General features: G+C 39.2%; 1 protein-coding gene across 4 annotated transcripts in view; it reads right to left on the bottom strand.

Annotated features, from left to right (window-relative positions):
- The window catches only part of TCAIM (T cell activation inhibitor, mitochondrial), a 71,581-nt gene that overhangs the window by 46,954 nt on the left and 10,680 nt on the right, over nucleotides 1-13,947 (bottom strand). For 2 of the 4 annotated variants that reach the window (XM_003809307.6, XM_003809308.7), the window contains exons 2-4: nucleotides 7,717-7,789; nucleotides 4,645-4,780; nucleotides 996-1,149 (exon numbers count right to left, since the gene is read on the bottom strand). In XM_003809307.6, coding sequence (XP_003809355.1) covers nucleotides 996-1,149; nucleotides 4,645-4,780; nucleotides 7,717-7,745 — 319 coding nt within the window. In that variant the 5' untranslated portion in view covers nucleotides 7,746-7,789. Of the gene's footprint in view, nucleotides 1-995; nucleotides 1,150-2,713; nucleotides 4,303-4,644; nucleotides 4,781-7,716; nucleotides 7,790-13,947 lie in introns of those variants that run through there. The other 2 variants (XM_057301698.2, XM_008961512.6) reach the window with 1 other exon arrangement.

Raw genomic sequence — 13,947 nt, 5'->3', positions numbered from 1 at the left:
CAAATACTAGTCCCTGGAGAGACTGGGTGAGGAGTTGTCTTCAACATACTTCAGCATTCTTCAGATCAAGCTCTTCCTCCTTCCATTTGAAGTCCTGAGAGCCGTGGGAGGGTGAGGTGTAAATTAGGGATCTTCCATGTGAGTGGCCTCTACACAGTTCTCCAACTCTTTCATTTTAATAAATGAACACCCAAAAGTTAAAGGTCACACAGCTAGGTCACTGGCAGAGCTAGAAACAGATTTTAGATCTCAAAGACCTATCAAATTCTGAGTTTTATAACAGTTTGTTTCAAAAAAAAATTACAGTGTATCCTGTTTTAGCCTTAACTCACAGAAAGCACTCAGTGAATCCTTAAATTGTCTTAAGTTCATTCTAAAAATATAGTTATTTCTTCAAGGATCATTAAAAGCATGTATAATTAGAGAAATGATAGGCCTTTAGTGATCTTTACCCTAAATATTTGTCCTTAATTTTAAATATGGATAAGCAGTGACAAAAGGTAGTGAAAAGGTGGCTGTCTGCTAAGATCAATTGGATTTTAGAAGCAGCATAAGGTTGGAGTTAAAAGACCTGGGTTCAAGACTCATATTCTTTCTCTCTGGTCTTGGGAAAGGCACTGAACATCACTAAGTTACAATTGGGTAAGTACTACCAGCCTCAGAGTATTCAGAGGACTAAATAAGAGAATGCAAGCTGTAGTTTTTAGAAATACATATTGTTTGGACATGTTTAACACTTAAAATAACACTGAACTGGTAAGGGAACAAATAGGAACACTTTAGTTTTAGAAACAAAAACGTTTAAACACGCAAAAAATCACTTGTTCGAACATATGCAGGTAGGAATAGAATCTAATTCTAGGAAAACAATCAATTAAATGCTATTATTTTTCTATCACCAAAGTTTTGATCCAAAGGTATTCTGGCAATGTCAAAATTAATGAACACATTTAACATTAAGCTTGCAAGGGACACACCAGAAATAAAAAACGTACCGGAAGTACTAAAAGGTTCCTGGCCATCGGAGGAACTCTGGTCTGTTTCTCTTACATAAAATGTAAGCTGAGTAGGTTTCAAAGACTTGAAGCCTGGTTTCTGGAGGTTTTCTAGGTAGACACTTAACCTTTTAAGAGAATTTTCATTGATTTCCTGGAAAAAAACATTAAGGGCATTTACATACAAAATAGAACAAGAAAATATCAGAAATGATATCTATCTAACCTTTTAAACACATTGAGAGTATTAAATAATTTAGTATTTAAAAATGTTGGGATTTCATAGCTCTTTGGTAAAAGATAAAATTGGATCTACATCTCACAACATGTAACAGAATGAACTCCATATGGGTAAGATGTAAAAAGATGTAACCATATAAGTAATAGAAGAAAACATGGTTGAATTCCTTTATAACCTAAATGTAGAAAATGCCAATGACTAAATATCCCAAAGTAATAAATGACTGTTTGTTTAATTTATTCTAATGTGATGTTCTTAGCCATATGAGTCCTGTAGGCAAGTGTGGGATAATTATTGCCAGTGTAAGACTAAATCTTCATCATTATTTTTTGATAAATATTTCTGTTTTTGCTGAAAAGCAACACAAGAAGGCTGGACATGGTGGCTCATGTCTATAATCCCAGCACTTTTTGGGAGGCTGAGGTAGGCAGATTGCCTGAACTCAGGAGTTCGAGAACAGCCCAGGCAACATGGTGAAACCTCAACTCTACAAAAAATACAAAAATTAGTTGGGCACGGTGGTACATGCTTGTGGTCCCAGCTACTCAGGAGGCTGAGGTAGGAGGATCACTTAAGCCCAGGAGTTCGAGGCTGCAGTGAGCCCCTTGATGGTGCCACCACACTCCCCGCCTGGGTGACAGAGCAAGACTCTGTCTCCAAAAAAATTAAAAAAAAAAAAAGATTATATATAGGAAGTGAATAGGAATTGGGTAAACGAAACAGGAATATAGGAATGAGACTTCTCATTAAACTTTGTATGTAGTTTTGATTTTTTTTTAAACCCACAATGTTTTGCAAATTTTTAAATTAAATTAAAGAGGATTTTTTAAAAAACCCAAAAATCCTGTGCATCACTGTGAAACCCTGGACTTTGAGTTCGATGCTATGAATAGATGGGACTTTAAGCCAGTCTTCCTAAGAAAAGGGGCAAGGGTGTTCTCTAATAGTAGGAAGAAGACTGAACTGAACATGTGGTGGCAAGAAGAGTGACAAGAAGAGTGAACAGTCTTCATGGAGCTTGCATTTTAGTGAGGGGAGAAAAATAAACAACAAACCTCACAAATAAGGAAATAGGGTACATGGAAAGGAAAAAAAAACAAGTACTGCAGGGTAAAGAGGGGACGGAATGCTAGGAAGGAAAGCAGAGATGGCAATTTAAAATAGGGTAGTTTTAAAAACAAAACAAAACAAAACAAACACAAGTAATAGTGTAGTCTGGGAGAGCCTCACTGAAAGGTGAGAAAGTAAAGGACAAGCCATATCTGGGATATCTGGGAAAAGGATGCTCTAAACAGAGGCAGCAGCTAGGGCAAGGGCTTGACACAAAGGAGGAGTCAATAAATACAAGTTTAAAGATAACATGAAAATGTAAACTTATCAGAACCATTAAACTCTAGGCACATTGTGTCAGGGGTCCCCAAGACCACTCTCAGGTTCAACGATTTACTAGAAGGATTCACAGAACTCAGACAAGCTGTTTTATTCACCATTATGGTTTATTACAACAAAAGAATGGAGATTAAAATCAGCAAAGGGAAAAGGTGAATAGAGCAGAATCAGGAGAGACCACGTGCAAGTTTCCAGTTGTCATTTCACAGTGGAGTTTTACAGACGGTGCTTAATCCCCCCAGCAATGGTGTGTGACAATACGTAAAAGTGTTGCCAACCAAGGAAGCTCATCCAAGTCTGGATGTCCAGAGTTTTACTGGGGGTCAGTCAGGTAAGCATTTAGTGCTTATGTGACTCACTTCAGCTACTCAGTCTCAGTTCCCCAAATACCCAAGGTCAAATTAATACAGTGCAGCCCAGGGTCTTAGACACAGGAAAACAGGTATTCACTATAAATCACATTGTTAGCATAAACTATCTGGCATGGTCAAAGGCCTCAGGCAAACAGAAACATTCCTATCCAGGGGCTCAGAGCTCATTTCCCAGTAGCCAGTCAAAGGTCAGCACTGGGGTCAGACCTTTCTTTGGAATGTGCAAGGTTTAAGCAACCCAAGCTTGCTGAGTTAACCCTTTACCACACGTAGAAGTTTTTGTTGTTTGTTTTTTAAATTTAGGAGATGAGGACTCACTGTGTTGCCCAGGCTTGAATTCCTGGGCTCAAGTAATCCTCCTGCCTCAGCCTCCCTAGTAGCTGGGACTACAGGTGTGCCACCATGCCCTGCTGCATACAGAAGTCTTAATTAAAAAAAATACATTGGTAGAATAATATTAAAGTATTACTAAGCTTGATTTTTCTATACATTTTGAATTTAAAAACTTTATTAATGCATCCCCGAGGTAATGAATATTTTTCTGTTGATTCAATATACTGATTACTTTGAAAAGTTCTGACTTTGAGTAGCCAACATATGTATCACATATCATAATCAGAATATTTTCCTAGAAGCAAAAAAGCAAAATAGATTTTCCATTGCAAGTAGAAAAAAATAACAATGTTCTAATTTTCAAGATTTCAAGTTCCTTTTCATATTAAACTAGATATCAGTGTTAATGAAAATAGAAGGAATCACTGAAGTAATTCTAAAGCATGTGGCTCTGTAATACATAGCACTCCCTTGGTATCCACAGGGGATTGGTTCCAGGACCTCCTGTGGATACCGAAATCTGCGGATGCTCAAGTCTCTCATATAAAATAGTGTAGTATTTGCAAATAACCTATGTGTATCCTCCCATATACTTTAAGTCATTTCTAGATTACTTATAATATCTAATATAATGTAAGTGCTATGTAAGTAGTTGTTATCCTGTATTGTTCAGGGAATAATGACAAGAAAGAGAAGTTTGTTCATGTGTAGTACAGATGTATTTTTTTCCCCTAATATTTTCAGTCTGAGGTTGGTTGAATCCATGGATGTAAAACCCATGGATATGAAGGACTGACTGTATTTTCTAATGTTAAAATATATTGACTGTCTTAACTACATCTACCATAAGTCATTTTTCATATCAGTTTGTATTCCTGGAGCACACATTAACTGATGTTGTAGGGGAGTGGTCCAGCAGCATGCATCATAAGGAAAAATCACTAGGGCATTGAAAACTCTTCCATGTATCATCCTTAAAAAAAAAAAAGAGAGAGAGAGATTGATCATGATAATAGAGGTCTCAAGTTTTCTTTCAAACCCTCAACTGTACTTCAAAAATTGGTACCAAAAACATGATTACTAGTACTCTAAAGAGTTTAAATGACAGCTTTATTGCCTGCACAAAACAATGACAGCTTTCATAAAAAAAGCTCTATTTTCAATTTTCAGTATCTACATTTCAAATTAGTTCAAAGCATTGATTATATCACCACAACAGAATAATCCACATTTATAGAACTCTATGTATTATATTGTATCAAAGGTAAATAAGCAGAAATGTACACTAATGGTTTAAAAATAAATAAATGTTTACCCTTTCTACGGGGTGCTGTCCAAAGAAATCTGGATGTACTGCAAAATAGAAAGGCCTCAAGGCATTGACTGCTTCAGCTCCCGATAAAGCTCTTGAAAAGGGAAACCAGTGTGGAAATATCTTCTCTAGACATAACCTTTTAAAAAGATGTGGACTGGTTATTCATTGAGGCACTCACACACACACAAATCCTCAATGTATAAAGTGACAATAAAACTAAACGTACTATGCACAGCAGAAACAAGATAGATACTTTGTGGTTTTCTGAAATCTATTAGTTTTACAAGCAGTGAGTACCACATGGTTTCTAAAACAGTGGTTATAAATTTTTCTGGTGCAAAATGAGAAATATTAAATAATATAATAATTTCCCCTCAATACTCCACTTTGAAATTCATCTGACTTCACTGCAAATGATAACAATTTTCTTTATAAGTTTCTTATTCAGATCAAAAAATCTTAATATCCAATAGTGTAATTCTCTCTCTTTCTATATATATCTGTCTATATCTATCTCTTTCTCTCTTTTTTTCTTTCAGACAGAGTCTTGCTTTGTTGCCCAGGCTGGAGTGCAGCGGTGTGATCTCCGGGGGTCAAGTGATCCTCCCACCTTACCCTCCCAAGTAGCTGGAACTACAGGCACGTGCCACCACACCCAACTAATTCTTTTGCTGATCTCAAACTGCTGGCCTCAAGTAATACTCCTGCCTTACCCTCTCAAAGCAATGGGATTACAGTCATGAGCCACCATGCCTGGCTCAATTTTTTCTTTATAGTAGCAAACATTTTGATAATTATTATACTTAAAAAGAGATACAGATGTCTTTTAGTTCATTCCCTCATTATTAGCATGCTAAAATTATACTAGTTGGATAACTTGATATTCTCATTCTTTTTTTTTGAGACGGAGTCTTGCTCTGTTGCCCAGGCTGGAGTGCAGTGGCATGATCTTGGCTCACTGCATGCAATCTTCTGCCTCTCAGGTTCAAGTGACTCTCCTGCCTCAGCCTCCCAAGTAGCTGGGACTACAGGCGTGTGCCACTACCGCTGACTGTTTTTTTTTTTTTTTTTTGTATTTTTAGTAGAGACAGGGTCTCACCATGTTGGTCAGGCTGGTCTCAAACTCCTGACCTCAGGTAATCCACCCGCCTCAGCCTCCCAAAGTACTGGGATTGCAGGCATGAGCCACCATACCCGGCCGTGATATTCTCATTCTTAAGTTTTGTAACCCACCTGGGAGTGTTTTTTAAAAGTACGGTGTTTAAATCCAAATGAAATTATTTGCGGTTTTTTGAAAGCACTTCCACGACACCTATTTTTAAATGTTATAATTTACCTTTTCCATCCTAAGCTTTTTTTTTTGAGACAGAGTCTCACTCTGTTGCCCAGGCTGGAGTGCAGTGGCATGATCTTGGCTCAACCTCTGTACCCTGGGTTCAAGCAATTCTCCTGCCTCAGCCTTGCAAGTAGCTGGGATTACAGGTGCACGCCACCGTGCCCAGTTAATTTTTGCATTTTTAGTAGAGACGGTGTTTCGCCATGTTGGCCCAGCTGGTCTTGAACTCCTGACCTCAAAGGATCTGCCCGCCTCGGCCTCCCAAAGTGCTGGGATTACAGGCGTGAGCCACTGTGCCTGGCCCAACCTAAGCTTTTTATAATGAAGTCTCTAAACATTGCACATGCTTTTGTTCTCATACATTAGGTGTGCCAAGTCTTTAGAAAAGTTTTATGTTTTTAAAATGGTAGAGATTGTGGAATCATTTCTGGTGATTTTTAAACAATCTGGAGACCACCAACCTATTTGCAGATTATCTTTTGTTTCTCCTATATATTTGAACCTTTTATAAAGTCAATATATGGATTTGTACATCAAAGATTAGAACAGGAGTTTAAAGTAAAGGAAAGAATCAGCCAGGATTAAATATGAGCTAGTCTAAGTAAACCACAGTGGCAACTCCACTTATCCCTCTGAGCTTCCGTTCTCATTTCCCAACGTCTGACATACACTTAGCTCTCCTGCCAGCTGCTCAAATTTTACATATCTAAAAAAGGAGTATGAGTCATTATTATCTTTCTAAATTCAGCCTGGTTACAGAAGGCCAGGGAGCAGTTAGCAACTCAATCCAGGATTATCTTCCTTATTTTTGTTATTGTGGTACCACCTTTCTCAATGTTGCAAAGCACAAAACCCAAATTAGTTCACTACCCCCATTCACTATCAGTTAGTAAAGTCTTCTCACTTTACAATGTTCAATGAAATCACTCCTTCTTTCCACTTTCTCTGCTATCAATTATCATCACTACAAAACTGGACTGTACATAATTAGTCTACTCTGCTGTCCTTTTCTCCAACCATATTGGGTATCACCAACAGATTAACTTTCTTAAAATTCCACCATCACTGTATTCCTTACTCAAACAGCTTTGGTGGTGCCCTAATTCCTGCAGAATACATCCACTCCTTAGTCTGGTATTTGAAACCCTCTTTCATGGTTTCCCCATCTATCTTTCCAACTTGATCTCCAATCACTCCTTATACAAACCCTCAGTTCCAGCTCCCAAGAATCTTCCTCATTCTCCCCTTTCTGTCCTACATACTTTCTAAGCCCTAATGCATCCTCCCTGACCTGCATTTTTACCTATCCAAATTGAACAATTACTGCACACCTGCCATGCGCCAGGAGGCATTGTATCTATTCCCCCAGAACCTTCCCTTTTGTATTCTCATTAGTCTCTCCCTCTTTTAAACTCTAAAGAAAAGAAACTGTGTGCCCTAGATGCTTGAAACATAATACCATAAAGTGAATTGTGTTAAGAGGAAACTTGATCTGTTTTTCCTTTTAAGCTTTTCACACCTAACTCTTCTGAAGGACAGTATTCTTTTCACCTTCTACTCTGAATGTACTCTCGGAGGACCTGTCTTCTCATATAAATTTTCTTTCTTTTTGTTCCAGCTTTCCACCATAATATAACTTCAGAATTGGAAAAATAATAACAAACTGAAATAAACCAAATGCATAACAGACCTCCCCCCACCACAATACTAATTACAGATTGGACCATGATGCTTACCTCCTCATAGGTCTCAGGTGGCAAAACATTTCTGAATATATATGTACGTCAACTTCCAGGCATCCATTAATTGCTTAAAAGTTAAGCAGATATCACAAATGAACAAGTAGAATTTTAAATGTAAAACACATTGCGATTTATATTATCACCCCAAAATATGAAATACTTAGTTATTAATCTGATAAAATATGTATAAGATCTAGATAAGGAAAACTACAAACTCAGATGAAGGAAACAGGAAGACTAAATAAATGGAGAGATACTCCATGTTCATGGATAGCAAGACTCAATATTGTCAAGATGTCATTCTTCCCAACTTGATCTATAGATTCAATGAAATTCCAATCAAAATCCCAGCAAGTTAGTTTGTGGATACTGACAAATGGATTCTAAAGTTTATAAAGAGAGACAAAAGACCCAGAGAATAGCCAACTCAATAAGGAAGGAGAACAAAGGTGGAAAAGTGATACTACTTTATTTCAAGACTTACTCTAAAGCTACAGTAGTCAAGACAGCGCGGTGTTGGTGAAAGAATGAATAGATCCATGAAACAGAATAGAGAGCCCAGAAATAGATTCATACAAATAAAGTCAACTAATCTTTGGCAAAGGAACAAAGGCAATCCAGTGGAGCAAAGACAGCTTGTTCAACAAATGACACTAAAACAATCGTACATCCACATGCGAAAAAATTAACCTGGACACAGACCTTACATTTTTCACAAAAATTAACTCAAAATGGGTCACAGACCTAAATATAAAATGCTATAAAACTCCTAGAAGATAACAAAAGAGAAAATCTAGATGACCTTGGGGATAGAAATGACTATTTAGTTATAACAACAAAAGCACTATCCAGCTTAACTGGTAAGCTGGACTTCAGTAAAACTGAAAAATTCTGCTCTGTGAAAGACAATGTCAAGAGAATGAGAAGAAAAGCCACACACCTGGAGAAAACATTTGCAAAAGACACATCTGATAACAAACTATTATCCAAAATATACAAAGAACTCCTAAAGCTTAACAATGAGAAAACAAGCAACCCAATCAAAAATGGGCAAAAAACCTTAACAGACACCTCACCAAGAAGACATACAGATGGCAAATAAGCATATGAAATGCAGTTCAACATCATGTGTTGTCAGACAATTGCAAATTAAAATAAGTGAGATGCCACTGCAAATCTATTAGAATGGCCAAAATCCAAAACATTGACAACACCTGCTGATAAGGATGTGTGGCAACAGCAACTCTCATTCACTGCTAGTGGGAAGGGAGAATGCAAACAGGTGCAGCCACTTTGGAAGACAGTATGGCAATTTCTTACAAAACTAAACATACTCTTACCATACTATACAGCAATAGTAGTCCTTGGTAATTTACAAAACAAACTGAAAACTATGTCCACACAACAACTAGCGCACAGGTGTTTATAGAGGCTTTATTTATAACTGCTAAAACTTGGAAGCAACCACGATGTCCTTCAGTAAGTAAATGGATAAACTGTGGTATATTCAGACAATTGAATATTATTCAGGCTAAAAAAAAGTCAGGGAGGAAACTTAACTGGATACTACTAAGTTAAAGAAGTTGGCCAGGCGCGGTGGCTCATGCCTGTAATCCCAGCACTTTGGGAGGCTGAGGCAGGCGGATCACCTGAGGTCAGGAGTTAGAGACCAGCCTGACCAACACGGTGAAACCCTGTCTCTACTAAAAAATACAAAAATTAGCCAGGTGTGGTGGGCGCCTGTAATCCCAGCTACTTGTGAGGCTGAGGCAGGAGAATTGCTTGAACCCAGGAATCAGAGGGTTGCAGTGAGCCGAGATCACGTCTTTGCACTCCAGTATGGGCAACATGAGCAAAAACTGTCTCAAAAAAAAAAAAAAAAAAAAAAAAAAAAAGAAGTCAATCTGAAAAGGCTGTATACTGTATGATTCCAAGCATATGATTCCAAGCATATGAATTCCAAGCAGTCTGGGAAAGGCAAAAAGTCTGAAGACAGTATAAAAAGATCTGTGGTTAATCGATAGGGAGGGATGAACAGGCAGAGCTCAGAGGATTTTTAGGGCAGTGAAACTATTCTGTATGAATGATACTACAATGGTGGAAGCAACATTTGTCAACGTTTGTCAAAATCCTTAGAATGGACAACACCAAGTGAACCCTAAGGTAGAGCATGGACTTTGGGTGATAAGGATGTGTCAATGTAGATTGACTGTAATAAATATACCATTTTGGTATGGATGCTGATAGTGAGGGAGGTTATGCGTGAGTAGGGATGTGAGTATATGAAACTCTCTTTACTTTCTGCTAAATTTTGCTGTGAACCTAAAATTGCTCTGAAAATTAAAGTCTATTTTTAAAACAAGCTATGGAGATAAAAGTGGGGGAAAGGATTTGAATCACATGAACTTTTCCAATAATGTAGCTCTTTAGCAAGATATTCGAATATATCAATATTCGGTCTCCATATCAACTGACCAAATGATTTTTAAAATCCTATGAGCAGTACCTTATTAAAGTCTTGCAAGGCCCTATTATTTGCATAATAACCATCAGATAAAAAATTCTTTTCTCCCCCATGTAATTGAGCTCTGAGCTTTTTCTGTTTTCCATTATTCCATTCTTGTGGAGAGCTGCTGAGTAGCACGTTCTCTCAAAACAATCACCACATGGCTAAAGTCCTATTCTGTCACATCTTAAGTACCAAAATGTTTTATATATATAATATATATATATACACACACACATATATATGACTTTATATATAATACATATATAACTAACATATAATATATACATAACATATATATTAGTGAAGTGGTCAATATATGTGAAGAAATCTAATGAAGCATAACTGTTATTAATAGAATGATAGAAAATTTTAAATGAAAAATCAGGAATTATCTTTTTTAAAAGTACATTCTTAAACAAAAATGGATACTTCAATTTATTTCCAGGTTGACTGATGTGGCAAGAGTTTCTAGGAGACAGAATGCATTTATAGGTATCCATTTAAATATTAAAAAGGTGGGTTGGGCACGGTGGCTCACGCCTGTAATCCCAGCACTTTGGGAGGCCGAGGTGGGAGGATCACCTGAGGTCAGGAGTTCGAGACCAGCCTGGCCAACATGGCAAAACCCCATCTCTACAAAAAATACAAAAATTAGCCAGGTGTGGTAGCGGGACCCTGTAATCCCAGCTACTTGGGAGGCTGAGGCAGCAGAATCACTTGAACCCGGGAGGCAGAGGTTGGAGTGAGCCGAGATCACGCCACTGCACTCCAGCCTGGGCAACAGAGTGAGACTCTGTCTCAAAAATAAATAAATAAATAAAACAAAATAAAATAAAATAAAACAAATTTTAAAAGGCGATTTTTTAAAACCATGCACATTGATATTTTGAGACAAATACAAAGATACAGAAAATACTTCTACCACTTCAAAGATTTCTGAGATCAAATGGAGATACAATGAGGAAAAAAAAAAAAAAAACATTTGGGGCTAGATGCAGAGGCTCATGCCTCATGCATGTCCTCCTGCTCTTTGCTCCGTAAGAAAGATCCACCTATGACCTTGGGTCCCCAGCACTTTGGGAGGCCGAGGCAGGTGGATCAACTGAGGTCAGGAGTTCGAGACCAGCCTGGCCAACATGGAGAAACCCTGTCTCTGCCCAAAGCACAAAAATTAGCCGGCCATGGTGGTGCATGTCTGTAGTCCCAGCTACAGGCAGAATCACTTGAACCTGGGAGGCAGATGTTGCAGTGAGCCGAGATCGCACCATTGCACTGCCTGGGCAAGAGAGTGAGACTCCATCTCAAAAACAACAACAACAATAAAAAATACAAAAAAAATTTGGACTATTTGAAGGTTCAATGTTACCTGTGAGGGACTAAATTCTCACCCAAACTTCATCATAAGATGAACAAAATAACCTAGATTTAGTTAAGACAGCACAAGTACCAGACCCCAAGCTTGCAAAGAAAAAAAGACTAGAAAAATATGCAATCTGTAACAACAGCTATCTCTAGGTGGTAGGATATTAAATGTTTTCATTTTGCTTCTTATTTTCTATATTATTTACAACAAACGTGAAATATGTTCTTAAAAAAATCATCTGCATATAATGGTCCCCACTTGTAATCCCAGGAATTCGGGAGGCTGCAGCAGGAGTATTGCTTCAGGCCAGGAGTTCAAGACCAGCCTCTGGGCAACGTAGTGAGACTCTGTCTCTAAAAAACAAAAAAGTAGCTGGGTAGTGTTGTCTGTCTGTTGCCTCAGCTACTCAGAAAGCTAAGGTAAGGATGGCTTGACTCTGGGAAGTGCAGACTACAGTGAGCTGCAATCGTGCTGCTGTACTCCAGCCTGGGAGACAGAGCAAGACCCCTGTCTCAAAAAAAAAAAAAAAAGAAAGAAAATGAAAAAGAAGGAAGTGGGGCCTTTGGGAGGTAATTGTCAGGCCTCTGAGCCCAAGCCTGCACATACACATCCAGATGGCCTGAAGTAACTGAAGAATCACAAAAGAAGTGAAAATGAGTGGTTCTTGCCTTAACTGATGACATTACCTCGTGAAACTTCTTCTCCTGGCTCAGAAGCTCCCCCACTGAGCACCTTGTGACCCTCGCCCCTGCCCTCAAGAGAACAACCCCGTTTGACTGTAATGTTTCACTACCTACCCAAATCCTATAAAACTGCCCCACCCCTAACTCCCTTTGCTGACTCTCTTTTCGGACTCAGCCTGCTTGCACCCAGGTGATTAAAAAGCTTTATTGCCCACACAAAGCCTGTTTGGTGGTCTCTTCACACAGATGCACATGACATTTGGTGCTATGACTCGGATCGGGGGATCTCCCTTGGGAGATCAATCCCCTGTCCTCCTGCTCTTTGCTCCGCAAGAAAGATCCACCTACGACCTCGGGTCCTCAGACCAACCAGCCCAAGGAACATCTCACCAATTTTAAATCGGGTAAGCGGCCTCTTTTTACTCTCTTCTCCAACCTCTCTCACTATCCCTCAACTTCTTTCTCCTTTCAATTTTGGTGCCACCCTTCAATCTCTCCCTTCCCTTAATTTCAGTTCCTTTCCCTTTCTGGTAGGGACAGAGGAGACGTGTTTTATCCGTGAACCCAAAACTCCGGCACCAGTCACAGACCCGGGAAGACAGTCTTCCCTTGGTGTTTAATCACTGTGGGGACGCCTGCCTGATTATTCACCCACATTTCAGAGGTGTGTTATCACCACGGGGACACCTGCCTTGATCCTTCACCTTGGTGGCAAGCATAACCTCCCCTGGGGGGTAAGTATCCCCCTCTCTCCATGTCTCTACCCTCTCTTTTCTCTAGGCTTGCCTCCTTCACTATGGGCAACCTTCTACCCTCCATTCCTCCTTCTTCTCCCTTAGCCTGTGTTCTCAAGAACTTAAAACCTCTTCAACTCACACCTAACCTAAAACCTAAACGCCTTATTTTCTTCTGCAATACCGCTTGACAATAGTTCCAAGTAGCCAGAAAACGGCACTTTCAATTTATCCATCCTACAAGATCTAGATAATTCTTGTAGTAAAATGGGCAAATGGTCTGAGATGCCTGATGTCCAGGCATTCTTTTACACGTCGGTCCCTTCCTAATCTCTGCTTCCAATGTGACTCATCCCAAATCTTTCTTCTTTCTCTCTTGTCTGTTCCTTCAGTCTCCACCCCAAACTCTGAGTTCTTTAAATCCTCCTTTTCTGTGGACCCATCTGACCTCTCCCCTCCTCCCCTGGCTGCTCCTTGCCAGGCCAAGCCAGGTCCCAATTCTTCCTTAGCCTCCGCTCCCCAACCCTATAATCCTTCTATCACCTCCCCTCCTCATCCCTGGTCCAGCTTACAGTTTCGTTCCGCGACTAGCCCTCCCCTACCTGCCCAACAATTTCCTCTTAAAGAGGTGGCTGGAGCTAAAGGCATAGTCAAGGTTAATGCTCCTTTTTTCTCTATCAGACCTTTCCCAAATCAGTTAGCACTTAGGCTTTTTCATCAAATATAAAAACCCAGCCCAGTTCATGGCTCGTTTAGCAGCAACCTTTAGATGCTTTACTGCCCTAGACCCAGAGGGGCCAGAAGGCCATCTTATTCTCAATATGCATTTTATTACCCAATCTGCTCCCGACATTAGAAAAAGCTCCAAAAATTAAATTCCGGCCCTCAAACCCCACAACAGGACTTAATTAACCTTGCCTTCAAGGTGTACAATAA

The sequence above is a fragment of the Pan paniscus genome, chromosome 2 (genome assembly GCF_029289425.2).
Source record: "Pan paniscus chromosome 2, NHGRI_mPanPan1-v2.0_pri, whole genome shotgun sequence".
Classification (NCBI taxonomy): Eukaryota; Metazoa; Chordata; class Mammalia; order Primates; family Hominidae; genus Pan; species Pan paniscus.
The sequence above is the reverse complement of the archived record's forward strand: the minus strand, read 5'-3'. Positions and strand labels throughout refer to the sequence as shown.